The following is a 21,014-nucleotide window of genomic DNA, read 5'->3' on the forward strand; positions in this document are numbered from 1 at the left end:
ACAAAGTGAAAACATATTTTTAGAAATGTTTGCAAATGTATTGGAAATTAAATACACACTCCAAATTGAGCTCAGGTACATCCAATTTCCTTTGATCATCATTGAGACGTTGATCAAATCAAATGTTATTTGTAACATGTGCCGAATATAACAGGTGTAGTAGACCTTACAGTGAATTGCTTACTTACAAGCCCTTAACCAACAATGCTGTTTTAAGAAAAATAAGTATTAAGATAAACTGAAATTAAAATATAGAAAAATAACAAATAATTAAAGAGCAACAATAAAATAACAGACGCGAGGCTAAATACAGGGGGTACCGGTGCAGAGTCAATGTGTGGGGGAACAGGTTAGTCAAGGTCGATACAACTTGATTAGAGTCCACCTGTGGCCAATTCAATTGTTAGGACATGATTTAGAAAGAAACCCACCTGTCCCACAATGTCAGTCAGTTGAGAGGTCTTGGAACACTAATCGTAAAGAAGGTTGAGTTTGCTTCGTTTATTGTGTAAGTAATTCATTGTACAGGACAAACTAACCAAAAATCTAAGAAACTGGAAATCCTTGAGAAAGCGATTAAAAGGTTCTTGGATCTCCAGGACTTCACAGTCAGTATACTCAATTGAACTGTTGGCGATAGCAGTTGCGCTCCAGTGGGTGGGGGACATTCAACCTGTCAGAATTATAGTATGCTCAGATTCCCTGTCTGTATTGAATAGTTTATCATCCGGCAAATCTAATACGAGTGACTTACTATTGGAGGCATTAATGTTATTATGGTGAATTGAGGGACTGGGTGTACTGTAGTAGTGAGATTATGTTGGGTCCAAGCCCTTTTGGGTGTGGAAGGGAATGGCCATCGGTTCTACAACTTTTAAACAGGCTTTAAAATGACTTGATCATTTTCCACTGGGTAGAGGTGAGGCCAAATGTAACATCAGAGCCGTTTTGATAGATGTGTGGCAGAAGAGATGGGACTCTGAGTCCAAGGGCTGGCATTTATATGTCCTCAAAAGAAAAGGTTGGTGGACCAAGATTCAAAGGTCAGAATAAAGAGGTGGTGTTTGCTTGATTGTACCTAGGACCTTGTACATTGAACTTGTCATTACAACTGGTTGGCAAGCATGTGTATGGTAGTTGAAACGGTGGCGCATGTTATATTGTTGTATAGTATGTTGAAGAGAGGGAAAGATTTAAGTGTAGGGGGGGTTGGAAGGGATTTGGGGGAGGGTCTGTTAGTAGGGCTCTTTTTATTTTCTCAGATGTACTGAGTTAGGTAGAAGGACTTAGAAATGTGGAGATGTTATAAGCTGTGATTGACACAGTCCAGCACAGTAGGTGGTGGCATGCACCTTTTAATATTTGTTTGCAGACTGCCATTATATAATCGGATTTTGCAGCTGAAACATTGCAGGGAATACTGTCTGAAGATGCTCCCCCTCTCAGGCCCCAGAGCCTGTGTGGGAGCTGAGTACATTTGACCAAGTGAAGGACTACATTTTTGTTTTGTGAGAATACTAGCGCTCTGTTCGAATACCCATACTGTATACTATCAGTTCATTTTAGTATACTGTAGATGAATGGTGTCTTTTCAGTTGCGTGTACTAGCGTTTGCCTGTGTACTGGAAGTTGATGCTGTTGCTATGCAATCTCTTGTTAGCATAACAAATTACTAGCTAGACTTGTGTTTGGCACTCCATATTGAATTTACAGAGTGCGCTCTGGGCGTTCGTAAATTCATGGTGTTGTCAGATTGTCCGTTCATAAATTCGAAGTGCTTTGATCCGAGTGAGTCAGGCTTTCTGACTCAACGGCACTGTAAATAAGAATTTGTTCTTAACTGACTTGCCAACTAAAATAAAGGTAAATTCAAGCACCCAAGCTAACTTGCTAGCTACTTCCAGAAACAAATGAGAACCTCACTCGTGACTATTTTACTCCCCCTAGCAGAGCTGGTTAGGCTGTTTTCATGTTATCCAGAGCGTTGGTGACTAACTGTGCTGCTGGCAAAAATTTCATTAGGTTTTTTGCCAAGGTTTACTGACAATTGCCACATTCAACGAGTGAGCATTCGTAAATTCATCAGTTATTCTGAGCTCTGGCACCGTCAGAGGAGAGTGCTCTGAAATCGGACTAGATAGCCAGTGAATTTACGAACACACCTGAACCACTATACCACTTAGCTAAGCTATGAATGACGTGAATAATCGAGTCAATAAATGTTGGGTAGATTGCATGAAGTAAATATACTGGTAAGTTCGATGTATTAGTAGCCAACTAACATTAGTAGGTAGCTAACATACCTGGTACATACTGCTGTAATGCTATGCGGTTCGTAAGGATAGCGTAGCTAACAAATTGTCTGCCAACACAATGTGTAACTTATTTGAAAAGTCTTTACTTTATTACATTGCTCAACATTTTCTTAACATTTGTCATAATTAGTTAAAGCAATGAATTTGAATCCGCTCGTCAGACTTCTGCTGCATATTTTCCGACATTTTCTTCAAATCTGAAAATGTTGTGAAGCCACGCCTATTTCTGAAGAATTGCATTATGGGCCCCAAAAGCACTGAAATGGTGTCCATATCACTAACTATATCCATACTCTGACCACTAAGCATACTACATACTCAATTTACATCACACATAGTATGATTAGTGCGGTTAGTATGAGTATTATAAACGAATAACCTTGCTTCTTTTAATTTCTTTTCCTTTTTTTTTGTTTAACTATGTTTTCATCCCACCAAGTGGTGGCAATACTCCTTTTTGGATATAGTCTCCCAATAAAACCTTGAAGAACCACCTAGGTCCAACAGTGCATGTCAGAGCAGAAACAAAGTCCAAGGAATTGTCCGTAGATCTCCGAGATATATAATTGTATAAAGGTATATCTGGGGAAGGGTATAAAACAATTTATAGTGTTAAATGTTTCCAATAGCACAGTGGTCTCCATCTTTTGAGAAATTGAAGAAATATGGAACTACCCAGACTCTGCCTCGAGCTGACCTAACTGGGCAAGAAGACCCTTGGTCGGGGAGGAGACCAAGAACCCAATGACCACTCTGACAGAACGATAGAGTTCCTTGGCTAAGATGGGAGAACCTGCCGGAAGGACAATGGTTTCTACAGCACTTTACCAATCTGGCCTTTATGGGAGGATGGCCAGATGTAAGCCACTCCTGAGAAAAAGGCACATGACCACATGCCTGGAGTTTGCAAAAAGGCACACATGAAAGACTTCAAGCATAAGGCAAAAGATTCAGTGGTCTAATAAGACAAATGTATCTCTTTGGCCTGAATGCAAAGCACTATGTCTGGAGAACTGGGCACAGCTCATCACCCGTCTAACACCATCCCTACTGTGAAGCATGGTGGTGGCAGCATCATGCAACTGGGGATGCTTTTCAGCAGCAGGGACTGCGAGACTGGAAGGGATATACTATTGTCATTTACTGCCGTCATTGCTGGAAGTCAATACATTGGAGATGCCAATGAGGCATTTAAAAAAAAAAAAAAAAGAAAAACGTTTTATTTAGACCTTTTTTGGAAGTACATACCGGCCCTGATGGCAGTAAATGGCGATAGTTGCTATTAAAAACTCCAGATTTGGTGAGTAACGAACGTATTTTAACATTTACGTTTTAAGCTGGCCAATGGCAAGTTGAATGGATGCTTCCTGGGCTTAAAGGAGATTCACCTTATCCACATCTCCTGCAGGGCCAGATTCTGGTTCAAGAGACTAACCAAGACCAGGAAGGGGGAATTTTGAGTCCTGCTGCTAATTCTGCCGGCTAGGTTTGTGATTGTCAGGTAGARTACAGTGACCAAAAGAGAAACAGGGAACACTGGTCAGAGAATATTTCATAAGCCTAACCTACCTGACCATCTTATAACATTTTGGTCAATCTGCATGACCACCTGTTCTTAAGAGACAGTTTGGGCAGAGCCCTCTGGCCCTCAGGGTTGTCTGGCTGAGTATCGAGTATTTTAAAAACCCTTTGGCATGATTGGAAGGAAGACTCATAACCAGTACCCTGTTCTGAAGTTATCCTCGAGGTAGTAACGTGACCCCAAAAAATTAGTTTGCCAATAAAAAAAAGATGGGTTCAAACACACCCAGATGCCAGTAGCCTTTTTAAAAGCTATTTTTTCTATGTTTTTTTTAATGAATGGCTTTGTTTGCAGTAGTCAATAGCTAAACCAAGCACATGCATCAACATAGAAGATAGAGCCACAGTGCATATTAGTGCAGTGGAAATGGCAAAATGTAGATATGCTAATCATGTCCAACAGCAAAGCTCAACCTCTTTTTTTTCATAATACCAAATCATCAACTTACATCCCTACATCAAACATGTCTAACAAAACACAGATACAAACAAGAAATACTAAATACATACACCACCGTTCAAAAGTTTGGGGTCACTTAGAAATGTCCTTGTTTTTGAAAGGAAAGCATTTTTATAGTGTAGACATTGTTAAATGGTGTAAATTACTATTGTAGCTGGAAAGGCTTATCTTTAAAAAAAATTGAATACCTACAGGGGTGTACAGAGGCCCTTTGTCAGCAACCATCACTCCTGTGTTCCAATGGCACGTTGTGTTAGCTAATCCAAGTTTATAATTTTAAAAGGCTAATTGATCATTAGAAAACCCTTTTGCAATTGTTAGCACAACTGAGAGCTGTTTGAATCAGTATTTGTGCGTTCAATTACAGGCTCAAAATGTCCAAAGATAAAGAACCTTCATCTGAAACTCATTAGTCTATTGTTGTTCTGAGAAAAGAAAGGCTATTCCATGTGAGAAAATGCCAAGAAATGGAAGATCTCGTACAACGCTGTGTACTACTCTCTTACAGAACTGGTGATTTGTGGGTACTATTTAATGAAGCTGCCAGTTGTGGACTTGTGAGGCGTCTGTTTCTCAAACTAGACACTAATGTACTTGTCCTCTTACTCAGTTGTGCACCAGGGCTTCCCAGTCCTCTTTCTATTCTGGTTAGAGACAGTTTGTGCTGTTCTGTGAAGGGAGTAGTACACAACGTTGTACGAGATCTTAAGTAAGTTTGGCATTTTCTTGCATGGAATAGCCTTCATTTCTCAGAACAAGAATAGATTGATGTTTCAGAATGGAGTTCTTTGTTTCTGGCCATTTTGAGCCTGTAATTGAACCCACAAATGCTGATACTCAACTAGTCTAAAGAAGGACAGTTTTTAATTTTTTTAATTAGCCCAAGTTTTCAGCTGTGCTAATATAATTGCAAAAGGGTTTTCTAATGATCAATTAGCCTTTTAAAATTATAAACTTGGATTAGCTAACACAACATTCCATTGGAACACTGGAGTGACGGTTGCTGATAATGGGCATATGTAGATATTCCATTAAAAAAGCTGCTTTCAGCTACAATAGTCATTTACAACATTAACAATGTCTACACTGTATTTCGGATCGATTTCATGTTATTTTCATGGACAAGTATTTGGCATTTTCTTTAAAAAAAACTAACATTTAAGTGACCCCAACTTTTGACTGGTAGTGTACACGCAGAAAAAGAAAGTCCTCTCACTGTCAATTGCGTTTATTTTAGGCAAACTTAACATGTGTAAATATTTGTATGAACATAAGATTCAACAACTGAGACATAAACTGAAAAAGTTCCACAGACAACTAACAGAAATTGAATGTGTCCCTGAACAAAGGGGGGGTCAAAAGTAACAGTCAGTATCTGGTGTGGCCACCAGCTGCATTAAGTACTGCAGTGCATCTCCTCCTCATGGACTAAACCAGATTTGCCAGTTCTTGCTGTGAGATGTTACCCCACCCTTCCACCAAGGCACCTGCATGTTCCCGGACATTTCTGGGGGGAATGGCCCTAGCCCTCACCCTCCGATCCAACAGGTTCCAGACGTGCTCAATGGGATTGAGATCCGGGTTCTTCGATGGCCATGGCAGAACACTGACATTCCTGTCTTTCAGGAAATCCCGCACAGAACGAGCGGTATGGCTGGTGGCATTGTCATGCTGGAGGGTCATGTCAGGATGAGCCTGCAGGAAGGGTACCACATGAGGGAGGAGGATGTCTTCCCTGTAACGCACAGCATTGAGATTGCCTGCAATGACAACAAGCTCAGTCCGATGATGCTGTGACACATCGCCCCAGACCATAACGGACCCTCCCCCTCCAAATCGATCCCGTTCCAGAGTACAGGCCTCGGTGTAACGCTCATTCCTTCGATGATAAACACGAATCTGACCATCACCCCTGGTGAGACAACTGCGACACGTCTGTGAAGAGCACTTTTTGCCAGTCCTGTCTGGTCCAGTGACGGTGGGTTTGTGCCCATAGGTGACGTTGTTGCCGGTGATGTCTGGTGAGGACCTGCCTTACAACAGGCCTACAAGCCCTCAGCCTATTGCGGACAGTCTGAGCACCGATGGGGAGATTGTGCGTTCCTGGTGTAACTCGGGCAGTTGTTGCCATCCTGTACCTGTCCCGCAGGTGTGATGTAAATGTAATGTTCGGATGTACCGATCCTGTGCAGGTGTTGTTACATGTGGTCTGCCACTGTGAGGACGATTAGCTTTCCGTCCTGTCTCCCTGTAGCGCTGTCTTAGGCATCTCACAGTACGGACATTGCAATTTATTGCCCTGGCCACATCTGCAGTCCTCATGCCTCCTTGCAGCATTCCTAAGGCATGTTCACGCAGATGAGCAGGGACCCTGGGCATCTTTCTTTTGGTGTTTTTCAGAGTCTGTAGAAAGGCCTCTTTTAGTGTCCTAAGTTTTCATAACTGTGACCTTAATTGCCTACCGTCTGTAAGCTGTCAGTGTCATAACGACCGTTCCACAGGTGCACGTTCATTAATTGTTTGGTTCATTGAACACGCATGGGAAACAGTGTTTTAAACTCTTTACATTGAAGATCTGTGAAGTTATTTGGATTTTTACAAATTATCTTTGAAAGACAGAGTCCTGAAAGGGACGTTTTTCTTTTATTGCTGAGTTTGTTTTTTACAAAATACAATTCTAGTGCAATTTGTATTCACGCAGAAAAATCTCTGATTAAGGAAGATTTGTTGTTATTCACTAGGGATAATGTCTTAAAGATGATTCAATCAAAAATATTTGCAATTTTGGTATAGCATTCTGGAATTTGTCTTGTTTAAAGCAACAAGAATAAAAATAAATCACAATCATTTAGATGGTCTTGTTATCATTGCAATAGTCACATATATCATTTGTCAACAACATGGGTGGTGTTCAAAAAGGTAAACAAGTATTCTGCAAGATATTTCCCAAAAATATATCATAGATTCACATTCATAGAACAAGTGAGTCAAACGTTCACTTTTTCGCAGATGTCATCAATAGCCACAAATTTGGACAACACAGAATTACATGGATATATCTTATGTACAATCTTAAAGTGCACTTCCTTAAATTTGTTTGCTATACAATATTTGTAATGTATCAACCAAGCTTTTTTTCCAGACAATGTCAGGAGTAAGCATGTTCCAGAAAAACAAATTCCTCTATGCATAAATTGGTTCCGGAACATTTGCTTTATGTACGTATTACAACACGATTTTTCAAGTAAGCCTATACCTTCCAAACTGAGCTCTGTATAAACTCTGTGATCATCACCAAAGCTAAAATGAGTTTAAGCTCCCCCTCCCTGTAGCCAAAGAAGGAGGGGTCATGACGTCAGCAATACTGCCTTTTATGGTACAGTTTTAATTTGCTTCGTACCTTTTCTCTTCCTGTTGAATTCTACTCAGGCATCGTGTTATATCGGGATATCGCTCTTACTCAGGTAAATACCGCAACATAATAACAATTCAATGTGAAATAGAACATGCGCATAGTCTGTTGGTTATTAGCCTACATTTAAACTCTATCATCACTTTAGCCGGCAGCCTCCCGCATTTCCTTCCATTGTCTGCAATAGCCGTGTTTATGTAGTCTATAATCAATAGATTTTTATAATTTTTTTTAAATGATCGAAATAGTCAAGTTAGACAGAGGTCAAGTAATGGGTCTCGAAACGGATTACACCGTCTATTTCAACGTGATTGATTCTAAATTCCCTTAGGTAGTGATCGGTCGTCACTAGTTACCACAGCAACAAAGTCATAAACCTCGCCTATTTCTACAATTTCTCTTCTTAAAATGTGACTTTAACCCAAACCACACTGCTAATTTTTGCTTAACCTTACATTTAGACAAAGGGCGTTTTTTGTCTTCATGAATTGTTACGATACAGCCCATTTTGACTTTGCGGCTGTGGTAAATGGGTTAAACCCTACTGATCCCAGCTAGCCTACTTCCGCATTGATAGTCCTTTTTTTAACCTTTATTTAACTAGGCAAGTCAGTTAAGAACAAATTCTTATTTACAATGACGGCCTAGGAACAGTGGGTTAACTGCCTTGTTCAGGGGCAGAACGATAGATTTTTACCTTTTCAGCTTGGGGATTAGATCTAGCAACCTTTCATTTACTTGGCCCAATGCTCTAACCACTAGGCTACCTGCCGCCCCACTTTTTATATGGAAGGCAATTTTGTTGCAGCTTGTTACAATGTGAAACTGACTTGTTTCTGCTGCTGCGTAGGCTACATTTTTGCGAAACGGCACATCTTTATAATACTGTGATGGTGTATCCTGTCTTAATCAGGTGCCCTTTTATCCTATAATACATTACAATGGATGTTATGACACAAATGTCTACATTATGACACCCCCTCTCCCTTGCTGTTGTTTCTGGGAATGCCCATATAATATTGGCATGTGACACTTACATTTTGTTACACTTCTAGTGGCAATGAACGTCCAACATGAAGTATCTCTGCTTGTTGGAGAGATCCAACGGCTTGGCAGTAAAAGTAAGTATAGTCTTGTATTACAGTGCACTTTGCTTATAACCAATGCAATAGGGGTTGCCCTATTGACCGGGGCCGAGTTGTCACAAGTTGAGGTTGCTCCATTAAGCAGGTGACTATTATTTAGATTTTTTTTTTTTTAGTAGTCTGGTCCTTCTAGTTCCGTATGTGAAGATGAAAATAGATACTTAATTCAGGCAAGTGATCATAATCTTCAGGCGTCCTTTCAGACCTTAATGTCAATCCCAAGGATGAAACCAACCGGATGAAGTGCTTAATCAATGTACTTTGCAAGACAATCTATTTATAATAATCAAATCAGCAGGGATAGGTGGCGGAATTCCTGTAATAGAGGTTGTGCTGTAATCTGAAACTTCTACAATTCTCTCCAAATAGGGTGTGTGGACTTTTTTTCTTCTTTCCCCCCAGCTAAATTCTAACTAGTGCTGAGCCATTAACCACATTTTCAGGGGGGTTTCGGTTATTGAACAACAAATTTCCAACGTTGGTTCAATTACTTGAATTCCATTTAGTTTCTCTAGAGAGAAATCAAATCATGAGAAATTAAGTCAAGAAGTACAGTGTATGGGATGCTGGTCCAAAGGGAGTTGTAGTTTTCATTTAAGCAACATTTCAACCTATACTGAACAAAAATATAAATGCAACAATTTAAAAGATTTCTGAGTTACAGTTCATATATGGAAATCAGTCAATGGAAATAAATTTGAGGCCCTAATCTATGGATTTCAGATGACTGGGCAGGGGTGGAGCCAGGGTTGGGTATGGGAGGGGATAGGCCCAGACACTGGGGAGCCAGGCCCAGCCAATCAGAATTCGTTTTTTTTTCTTCCCACAAATGGGCATTATTACAGACACAAATACTCCTCAGTTTCATCAGCTGTCTGGGTGGCTTGTCTCAGACAATCTCGCAGTTGAAGAATCTGGATGTGGAGGTCCAGGGCTGGCGTGGGTACAGGTGGTCTGTGGCTGTGAGGTCGTTTGGATGTAGTGCCAAATTCTCTAAAATGACATTGGCTTATGGTACAGAAATTAACATTGAAATTATCTGGAAACAGGTCTGGTGGATATTCCGGCAGTAAGCATGCCAATTGCCTGCTCCCTCCACTTCAGACATCTGTGGCATTGTGTGATACAACGGAACATTTTAGTGGCCTTTTCTTGTCCCCAGCACAAGATGCACCTGTGTAATGATTATGCTGTTTAACACAGCTTCTTGATATACCACACCTGTCAGGTGGCTGGATTACCTTGGCAAAGGAGAAATGCTCATTAACAGAGTAGTAAACAAATTGTGTGCACAACATTTGAGAGAAATAAGCTTGTGCATATGGAGAATTTCTGATATTTTATTTCAGTTCATGAAACATGGGACCAACACCTTACATGTCGCGTTTTATATTTTTGTTCAGTATAGTTTAGTGCCGAAAGTGGTAATTAACTGCAATGACCATAATCCATTGCACCTGTTCTTTACCGGCTCAGACACAGATGCAGTTGTTGATAAACTACCCAATTGTCATACTTGAGTAAAAGTAAAGATACCTTAATAGAAAATGACTCAGTAAAATACTAGTGTCAAAGTATTTGGTTTAAATATACTTAAGTATCAAAAGGAAAAAGTATAAATAATTTCACATTTGTATAGCCAAACCTCAGACAAAATTCACAAATGAAGCATGTATGTTTAGTGAGTCCACCAGATCAGAGGCAGTAGGGATGACCAGGGATGTTCTTTTGATAAGTGTGTGAGTTGGACAATTTTCCTGTCAAAATGTAAAGGGCACTTTTGGGTGTCAGGAGTAAAAAGTACATTATTTTCTTTAGGAACGTGGTAAAGTAAAAGTTGTCAAATATAAATCGTAAAGTATAGATACCCCAAAAATGACTTGAGTAGTATTTTTACTTAAATACTTTACACCACTGCTTTTATGCCTGTTTGTTTAGATGCACACAGACCCCATACGCCACCATATGAGAGAGAGACAACCCAAAGACGAGAGAGAGAGAGTTCTTGAAAGTATGCCTGATCTACTTTGAAGAACTAGTCAAATGATTTCTTCAGAGAGCAGCATACTTAGGCAGGCTTGCCTAGCTTAATGGAGTGACTAAAGACAGTAGCCTACAGTATGGGAAGAACATAATTGTCTGGCTGCCTGAGATGAGATGACGACTTTAAGTAAAGAGAAATTATAAAGCCATCAATTAAAACGTTGCGTAGAGGCATGTTTGTTCTATATAACATTTCTATCCAAAATGTTGTCCTGTTGAATGCTCCCCTGGTTCAAGGGCTTGGTGGATAGTTGAGTTCATTAGCACTGGGGTGGAACCAAAGTCTGCATACCATGTGGATCCCCAGCACCATCATGTAATTAATGAGATCCATAATTAATTGGTGCACTGAAAGTAAGCCTGTTTTGTCTTCATTTGGACACCAACTTTATCCTCTGGCAGTGGAGCATCCAGTTTGTGAACTCATCTCAGACTTTTCCAAATAACCACCCCATATTAGCTCCACTACCTCATGCTCTCTCCTGCTGTTGAAAATCCCCTGGCTTTAATTCCTTGTTTACAGAGCCATGCATCCCCCTTATTTGCTCCTCAGCTGCCGCAGCCTATTTGGGAATGGCTAGTTTCAGTGTCATCCCCTGCCAATACTGTGCAGTGCTAGAGGAAACACTAAACATATGGTACCAGTCAAAAGTTTGGACACCTACTCATTCAAGGGTTTTTCTTTATTTTGACTTATCTACATTGTAGAATAATAGTGACGACATCAAAACTATGAAATAACCTGGAATCATGTAGTAACCAAAAAAGTGTTAAATCAAAATATATTTCAGATTCTTCAAAGTAGCCACCCTTTGCCTTGATGACAGCTCTGCACACTTGGCATTCTCTCAACCAGATTCACCTGGAATGCTTTTCCAACAGCCTTGAAGGAGTTCCCACAAATGCTGAGCACTTGTTGGCTGCTTTTCTTTCACGCTGCGGTCCAACTCATCCCAAACCATCTCCATTGGTGAGATGAATTTTAAATAAATCAGACAGTCACCAGCAAAGCGCCCCCACACTATCACACTTCCTCCATGTTTCACGGTGGGAACCACACATGCGGAGGTCATCCGTTCACCTACTATGCGTCTCACAAAGACACCAAAATCTCAAATTTGGACTCATCAGACCAAAAGACAGATTTCCACTGTTCTAATGTCCATTGCTCGTGTTTCTTGGCCCAAGCAAGTTTCTTCTTATTGGTGTCCTTTTGTGGTTTCTTTGCAGCAATTTGACCATGAAGGCCTGATTTCACGCTGTCTCCTCTGAACAGTTGATGTTGATATGTCTGTTACTTGAACTCTGAAGCATTTATTTGGGCTGCAATTTCTGAGGTGCAGTTAATTCTAATTAACTCATCCTCTGCAGCAGAGGTAACTCTTTCCAGATTGACTGACCTTCATGTCTTCAAATAATGATAGGACTGTCGTTTCTCTTTGCTTATTTGAGCTGCTCTTGCCATAATATGGACTTGGTATTTAACCAAATAGGGCTATCTTCTGTATACCAACCCCACCTTGTCACAACACAACTGATTGGTTGAAACGCATTAAGAAGGATATACATTCCACAAATTAACTTTTAACAAGGCACACCTTTTTAATTGAAATTTATTCCAGGTGACTACCTCATGAAGCTGGTTGAGAGTGTGCAAAGGGTGGCTACTTTGAAGAATCTCAAATATAAAATATTTCGATTTTAACAGTTTTTTGGGGGGAAGGGTTACTACATGATCCCATATGTTATTTCATAGTTTTGATGTTTTTGCCAACATTATTCTACAATGTAGAATATAAAGAAACCCTTGAATGAGTAGGTGTGTCCAAACATTTGACCGGTATTGTTTATGTAAAAAATAATAACAAATATTGAAGGAATACAGGATTKTTTTTTAATACTACCTTGCCTTGTTTTACAGATGCAGATGGACAAACTTGTGTAAAATTTGGTGTCCTGTTCAATGACGATAGGTGCGCAAATATCTTTGAGGCTTTGGTTGGGACTCTGAGGGCTGCCAAGAGGAAGAAGATCATCGCATTTGAAGGGGAGCTGCTCCTGCAAGGTGTCCATGACAATGTTGACATCACACTCCTACAAGAATGAAGCTGATGGCTATCGTTATTCAGATGAAAAGTCAAGTTTCTTTGAGGCGTTACTATTACATCTACCAACCAGGGATCACAAATCAACATTTTGATACATTTCTAGGACTACAAATGTACAGGCTGAGAATGTAACATTTTGTATACCACATTAGGAGAATATTGTTCATAAGGAGTATATTCTAGGGGATGAAATACACTTAGATGTTTTAGGAAACAAATTACCTTACAGGAATCACCAAATGGCAACTTCATTTATTGTTTACATGGTCATTTTGGTACCTCTTGTGGACCCCCTTAGAACAACTAAGATGGCAGTGCTTCAAGAGAGGCTTTTGCACATATAGATTTTTTTATTTTATTCATGCTAATGTTAAGCATTTGAGTATGTAATATTCAAGCTTTTATGTTTGCAAGACTGTCTTTTCTCTATCGACCACTCACAAACCTTTGCCTTTGCTATAACCAAGGGGGATTAAGCCAATGGATTTCCTGTGTGATTCTTAGTATTTAATTACAGGGTGATTTGTGCCAAATAAAAATTTGGTTTTGTAATGTTCCTCAGGACCAAATGTGTTAAACTGACCTTTGAAATTAGACTCGTTATTTAGAATATAAGTTTGCCTCATTCCAGATACAGTGTTGTATATTATGCAAGCATAGAATATTCTTTAATAAGAGACATATTGATAAAGTACTCAATGTTGTAGATGGATAGAAATGATGTATAAGATGTTCTCTATTTTACAGGCTAGGGAGTTGTAGAGCACATTTCTATATCTGCAACATGTATGTTGTGACTTACTTAATGTGCCCCATATCATGAATACGATTCTTTCATCAAATTATGTGTGGTTCACCATGAACTGTGAATATAGGCTTATCATGCATAGTGTTAATGTTCAAAGAAGATACACAATGCTTAGTATTGTGTCCTGGTAGGAAATACATTTGAAACTTGACATGGGAAGCAATAGTAACTCTTCAAAAAAAATGGTTTAACAAGAAAAAGTTAACAGGTGACAAATTGAGCACAATGCATGTATGATCATCAAAGTGCAGTTCCTTTCCAAAGTCCAATTTCCAAATTATTGACTTATATTGACAATAATATATTCCAAAGAAAGCGTTCTGAGGATGAAATACTCAGTTAATAAAGAACAAACCTTCACTTTGCAGCCTGATTATTAAAAAAAGATCTATTGGCTCCATACAACAGATGTATTGCATACTGAATGGTCATGTGTGTGTGTGTATATATATTTTTGTAACCTTATGCTGTGCTATTTAACATCGCATTCTAACTATATTGTATTATTGAAGAAAATGTGAATGTCTATATTGTGAAAAGGACAGTAGGCTATACTACTACCAGCCTATTAAGTCTACACTGATGACTGCACTTTTAGACGTAATTATTAGATAGCTGACAATGCCATAGAAGAGTATGACGTCAATTGTTGCCACAGATAACCCAAAGAAAGCATTGACTTGAACCTGAGGAATTACTTGAGATTTCACTTCCTACCAGGACCCTTTACGTGGGACTCCCTTGTTAATTCGAATAATAATTTACAGCAAGGTTCGGGGGGCGGAGCCGTGTTTCGTCATGGCGGCAGGAGGAAAACAGAACAGCGCCTGACGGATCTACATTCAGAGCAGGAATCAAAACAATAAACGGACACGCCTTCTTCGTAGGTTACCTTTGCTGTCACAACTGCATAAACCTGGATGGAGATAATATAGCTGTAAACTACCACCTGCAATCAAGAAGAGAATCATTGCATCTCTCAAGTAGGATTCAAATGGAATCCGCAGAAATGTCAGCCAGCCGTTGATGGGTTGAAAGTATTKATATCTGGATCAGTAAAATGCCCAACCAGAAAAGCAACAAGGGGAAGAGAAATAAAAGGACTAATAGTAGTGGAGATGAACAAGAAAATGGAGCCAGTGCTGCCGCAACAGGAGGAGCACCAGCGGTAACAACAACATTATTAGGGGCTACAGCTGCACCGTTCAACGAGCATAGAAGTGGTAAGAGTGAAATTGTGTCAAAACATGCGTGACCGAAGTTATTGCAATGGATTTTATTGTATTATTGCCTATGAGACAACGTACGCTTTACGGTGCTTCACATTTTGTTGTTATCGACTGTAGGCTTCATAACTCACGCGTTATAGTGTAATTGCCAACGAGCATTATGCATTGATCATTTAATGATGCGTCGACATGGAGCTCTATGCACTGTCATATCACGACGCACACATGTACAGTTTCAGTTGTGGCCTTGTTCATGGGTAGTGCTGGCACCTCACCGCTTGCCTGCTCAAGTTCAACTTAATTTGWTACATTGTCGGTATTGTAGCGTCTGTGTCCTGACTCAGATAAAGTAACACAAAAACGATATAAGTAGGCTGTGCATATAGGCTGCATATACATTATAGTTGGCATCAAAGTTATACCAGGCCTAACTTACTATCTGAATGAAACATGAAAATACATGGATTTTGTCATGTAAAACATATTCCGGTCGGCTTTTTATAAACAAAATATTACCAATTAATAAAATGTGATGAGGTAGGCACATAGCTGAACAATGATGGAATTCATTGTACAGAGCCTCAGGTTTATGTTTGAATCACCCTGGCAGCCTGAAGTTGGTGACTCATAATCATGTTGCAGAGGCATAGACTAGTCCTGTTCTTCATATTTCATTTTCTTCTTGACTGAACTGAGTTTTGATGCAGGTATAGTTAGGCACATTACAGTGCATGCATGGGATTGTTTCTGATACACTGTCTAGAAACCATGAGGGCTGAGAGATGACAATGAAGTACAGGAAATGAAAGGAGGAAACTGATCTACCATACCCGCATGCACACACACAGACAGACAGACACACACACACACACACACACACACAGACAGACAGACACACAGACACTGAGGGTTTCCCTGTCTGACATGTATTCAGGCACCACTTCTCAGTGATCCATACTCAATAATGATGGCTCTTATGTTGCAAGATAACACAGATCCCATAGTCTTCTTCTTATTATTGAATGTTCACACAGTCCATTACCGTTTTAAAGTTAAATTCCAGACAGGCTGTGCATTGATGTTTGAGTCCTGAATCTTTCAGTAACAGCATAGAATATTGTCAACATTGCAGTCCAAGGAGCTAGTCCTGATAGCATGAACAAAAATCTATTCTGTTTAATATTGTTTTGTTGCTCTGTAATATGTCCAAAGTGAATGTTGTGCCTCAAAGCATGTTTGTTTTTATTTTCAAGTCATATTTTGTATGGAGATGTTATAATATGTTTATGAGTGATGTAGTAACTCTGTTTTGTTTTGTGTGCTGCAGAGGCCCCCTGTGCTACCCCTCTTGTGTGCAGTCTGGCCAGAGACATTGACCTTGACAAGGATGACTATCAACGTGTGGTGTGTAACAGTGATAGCTGCCCTTATGGCAACTGGATGCACTTGCAGTGCTTCTACGAGTGGGAGAGCAGCATCCTGGTCCAATTCAACTGCATTGGAAGGGCCCGCAGCTGGAACGAGAAGCAGTGCCGGCAGAACATGTGGACTAAGAAGGGATACGACCTGGCCTTCCGCTTCTGCTCCTGCCGCTGTGGCCAGGGCCACCTTAAGAAAGACACGGACTGGTACCAGGTGAAGCGCATGACAGACGTGAAGAAGAAGGTGCCTCTGGAGAAGAGTCTAGGGAAGTTGAGCAGCTCAGCTGCAGCTGGAGGGGGTGCATGTGGAGGTGGGCTGGATCCCCCTGATGATCCTAAAAAGGGCAAGCTGCCTGGGGGCAGTAAGCTGGCTCACAGAGCATCCAGTCAGGAGCTGCCTCGCCGACAGTCAGTGGATCGGCAGAACTCTCAGGAGAGGGGTCACGGAGGCCTATTCTGTGGTAGCAGCCTGGGGCCCCGCTCACCCTGTGACTCCCCGGGTCAGTCCCCTCCATCAGGCTTCTCCTTCTTCTCCCCGCCTGCATTCACAGGGCCCCGCAGCTCCCGGCACCTGGGGGAGTTCCTGAAGAATGCGGTGCACATGGAGAGTCACCGGAAGCACATGCTGGCAAGCGGCATGCTGGGTCGCGGTGGCCACCTCGATCACACCATCCTGCCCCTGCCCAGACTCACCCCAGGGGACAACCCAGTGCAGTTCTTGCGGAGGCTGGACCTCACAGAGCTGCTGACCCACATACCCAGACACAAGCTGAACACCTACCATGTCCGTATGGAGGATGACGCCCAGGCGGGCCAGGGAGAGGACCTGAGGAGGTTCATCCTGTCGGCTCTGAGCGCCAGCCACAGGAACATGGTCAACTGTGCCCTGTGCCACCGCACCCTGCCTGTCTTTGAGCAGTTCCCCCTGGTGGACGGGACCCTGTTCCTGAGCCCCTCCAGACACGATGAGATTGAGTACGATGTGCCGTGCCATCTGCAAGGTAGGTCTTTGGAACAATGTCCGTCTCTGAGAAACAGAATTTGAAACACTTAGGCTATCAAAACCAGCAGACTGCAGCAACCATTACGCATGCATCATCTGTATGTTGTGATTGGGTACAAACTTAAATATTGCAAACTGGAAATTACATAATTCTTTTTTAATATTCTATGGACATATTTTCCCACAAACAATCTCCGTTGACCTGTAATTAAAAATTTGAAAATTATTGTCTTGAACCCGAGTTTAAGAAAAAGATCACTTTATCGGTAAATTGCACACGTTCCATCTGAAGTTTGACTTTGAGCCCAACCCTGCAGAAAAACACACATACATACAGGTTTTGTAGAGGTGCTGCCACACTGGGCCCCCAAGAGCTGTTGTTGTTGCCTTGCTCAAGGGCACAACGGCAGGCAATGTCATCTAGAATTTGGTACCGACAGCAACCCTCTGGTTCCCAGCTCACTTCCCAACAGATTTTCCCCCTTTTGACCTGGGATTCAAARTGACAACCCTCCGGTTGCTAGCTCGCCTCTTTTAACCTCTAGTCTACCTGACACCGATATGCTGGTTCCTGTTGTGGTAGAAGAAATGTGGACAGTGAAATGTTCAGGCTTACTGTTGACAGCTGATCAGGCCCCAGGAGTTACAGTATGTTGCTGCAAGCAAATGATTTGGACCACAGCTGTTTCCAGATATGCATGTTTTACTGTATTTCAGAATAACTCGTTTGGTTGTGAATTTTCATAATTGTTATTTTGGTCGGCAAGGGTGTTATCCCTTGCATATATTTGAGATAAGAACACACCATAATAAACCTGGCACAAAAGAATTCATTACTTTCATTGAGAACTAAACAAAATTATTATGGCACATGAATGTGATCAAGCATGACATGCATATCAATCAAGTCAATCTATACTGTTTTCCACAAACAGGTTCTTAGTAGCTATTCACCACATGGATAAGAATTAAATCAGTGGATGAATGCTGTTGCTTTGATCTTCAGGCTTTGTAATGCATGATTATTTTTCACGCTTTAGGGATTATTTGTGGAATCTATTAAACAACCCTATTGTCTCTTGTAAAGGGAGGCTGATGCATCTGTATGCAATATGTGTCGACTGTCTGGAGGGAGTCCACAAAATTGTCTGTATCAAGTGCAAGTCCAGGTGGGATGGGAGCTGGCACCAGTTGGGGACGATGTACACCTACGATATACTGGCAGCCACACCATGTTGTCAGGTAAGTAGGCTATTAGTATTTATCAATATATATTTATTTTTTCTCATGATAAGTTTGAAAGTCACATTTGAGTTAGCATCCAGATGGTCCAGGGGTGTCATTTAAATATGGCAGGCTGCCATAAGGTAGCTTCATGGGCCAAAGTCAGTTAAAAACATCAGGTTTTGTGTTGGGGCTAGATCTCTTCCTATCAAATCGTCTCATTGACATTATGCATGGCAAAGTCGACTACTGCAGATCCATAGCCATTTCCTCTATTTGTACCCTTAGGCCCGTCTGAACTGCAAGCACTGTGGCAAGCCAGTCATAGATGTCAGGGTGGGGATGCAGTACTTCTCAGAGTACAGCAACGTGCAGCAGTGCCCCCACTGTGGGAACCTCGACTACCACTTTGTCAAGCCGTTCTCCTCCTTCAAAGTCTTGGAAGCTTATTGACAAATGTGCATGCATGCTAGTGCTGTTTCTCTTGTTTCTGTTTTTTATCTAGGCAACTTTATTTTTGGCCCTTAAATACTTTTTTCTGGGCTTTAGTTATTGTTTTATTTTTTATGTATAGAAAGAATATGACTCGACTAAAAATGTCCAAGACAGCATCTATATGATTTCAGAAAAAGTTATATTCATAAGACCTACAACGGTCGGAACTGTCTGGCACTTAAAAAGATGAAACACATATACTGTGACAAGTGAATGTATCTGTATGCCAAATTTGCTTTTTTACAAAAGGATGACAAATATATAATAAAGGAGAGAAATAAATGTTGCATGCTCTTGTTCATCATAATTGCCAAACAGCAAAGAGTAGGCAGAAATTAGTCAATATAAATTACACTATGAATCTCATAGTTTTTTTATTTATTTCACCAGTTAAGTTGACTGAGAACACATTCTCATTTCCAGCAACAACCTAGGGAATAGTTACAGGGGAAAGGAAGGGGGATAAATAAGCCAATTGTAAACTGGGGATGATTAGGTGGCCATGATGGTATGAAGGCCAGATTGGGAATTTAGCCAGGACACCAGGGTTAACACCCCTGCTCTTACGATAAGTGCCATGGGATCTTTAGTGACCACAYAGAGTCAGGACACCCATATAACATCCCATCTGAAAGACAGCACCCTACACAGGGCAATGTCCCCAATCACTGCCCTGGGGCATTGGGATATTTCTTTAGACCAGAGGAAAGGGTGCCTCCTACTGGCCCTCCTCCAACACCACTTCCAGAAGCATCTGGTCTCCTATCCAGGGACTGACCAGGACTAACCCTGCTTAGCTTAAAAGCAGGKCAGCAGTGGGATGCTTTAAACATTTTTAGGGTTCCGGAAAACGTGACCAGGAAGATTTTAATTGACCAGACATTTCAGAAATGTACTGACCGTCCATATCCATTCACATCGGTCTAAATGAGGAATATTGGCCAAAACTTTATAGCCAATTAATTTGTATTTTTTTGGTGCTGCTTTCCTAAAATAATAATTGTCCACCTCACGATTCAGCTGTCGGAGATGTGAGCACTAAATGCATCAGGGCATTGCATGCATAGGCCTATAGGCTTAGGTGTCCACTGTATGGTATTAATAAAAAAAATATATAGCCTATATAATGGAAGAGAAGGTTAGGCCTAGCCCCAGAAAGATAGAGATATGCCCGGCAGGATGCTAGGACACCAACATGCATTTCTTTGAGTGGTGGCTATAGAGATATAGACGTACAGAAGGAGGCTAATTCATTCATTTTCAATCAGAATATTTTGTATAAAGATAAGCGTTATAGTGTAAGATTATATGAGTAATTCTAATAGGCCTGAAACATTCTTGCTCATCTCAAGTTCAACTGTTGGAGTTGTTTGGAGCACCAGTGTACACTGCCTTCATTTAACTAGGCAAGTCAGTTAAAAACAAATTCATATTTACAATGATGACCTACCCCGGCCAAACCCTTACCCGGACGACACTGGGCCAATTGTGCGCCGCCCTATGGACATCCCAATCACGGTCAGTTGTGATACAGCCTGGAATCGAACCAGCATCTGTAGTGACTCCTCTAGCACTGAGATGCAGTGCCTTTGAATGCTGCACCACTCAGGAGCTAATTTAATTTGGCGAGAGAAAATGGCTCAACAGAATGAGACAAAACACTTCCAAACTGGTTTAAACCTTTTGAACAGGCTATATTGCAGCAATTTCCAACAAAGGCAGGTGCCTACCATACCCAACAAATTACAGAAATAGGATAAAGGCTAATTA

The 21,014-nt window shown here is 40.9% G+C and overlaps 2 protein-coding genes across 3 annotated transcripts; both read left to right on the forward strand.

Annotated features, from left to right (window-relative positions):
* The first annotated feature begins 418 nt into the window (after positions 1–418).
* Positions 419–13,646, forward strand: abracl (ABRA C-terminal like). 2 transcript variants are annotated; one of them, XM_024000473.2, is made up of 3 exons: positions 419–508; positions 8,824–8,889; positions 12,878–13,646. In XM_024000473.2, the coding sequence occupies exons 2-3, from the start codon at positions 8,829–8,831 to the stop codon at positions 13,060–13,062; spliced, it is 246 nt and encodes an 81-aa protein (XP_023856241.1). In that variant the 5' UTR covers positions 419–508; positions 8,824–8,828; the 3' UTR covers positions 13,063–13,646. The 2 variants fall into 2 exon arrangements, with proteins under 2 accessions (XP_023856241.1, XP_023856240.1); XM_024000472.2 differs by lacking the exon at positions 419–508 and adding an exon at positions 7,730–7,820.
* Positions 13,647–14,712: 1,066 nt separating this feature from the next.
* heca (hdc homolog, cell cycle regulator) lies at positions 14,713–19,531 on the forward strand. Its single transcript, XM_024000812.2, has 4 exons — positions 14,713–15,095; positions 16,429–17,523; positions 18,613–18,767; positions 19,038–19,531. Exons 1-4 carry the CDS (start codon positions 14,933–14,935, stop codon positions 19,200–19,202), a joined length of 1,578 nt encoding a protein of 525 aa, XP_023856580.1. The 5' UTR covers positions 14,713–14,932; the 3' UTR covers positions 19,203–19,531.
* The last annotated feature ends 1,483 nt before the right edge of the window (positions 19,532–21,014 follow it).

This window comes from Salvelinus sp. IW2-2015, linkage group LG14, assembly GCF_002910315.2.
Source record: "Salvelinus sp. IW2-2015 linkage group LG14, ASM291031v2, whole genome shotgun sequence".
In the NCBI taxonomy this organism is placed as follows: domain Eukaryota; kingdom Metazoa; phylum Chordata; class Actinopteri; order Salmoniformes; family Salmonidae; genus Salvelinus; species Salvelinus sp. IW2-2015.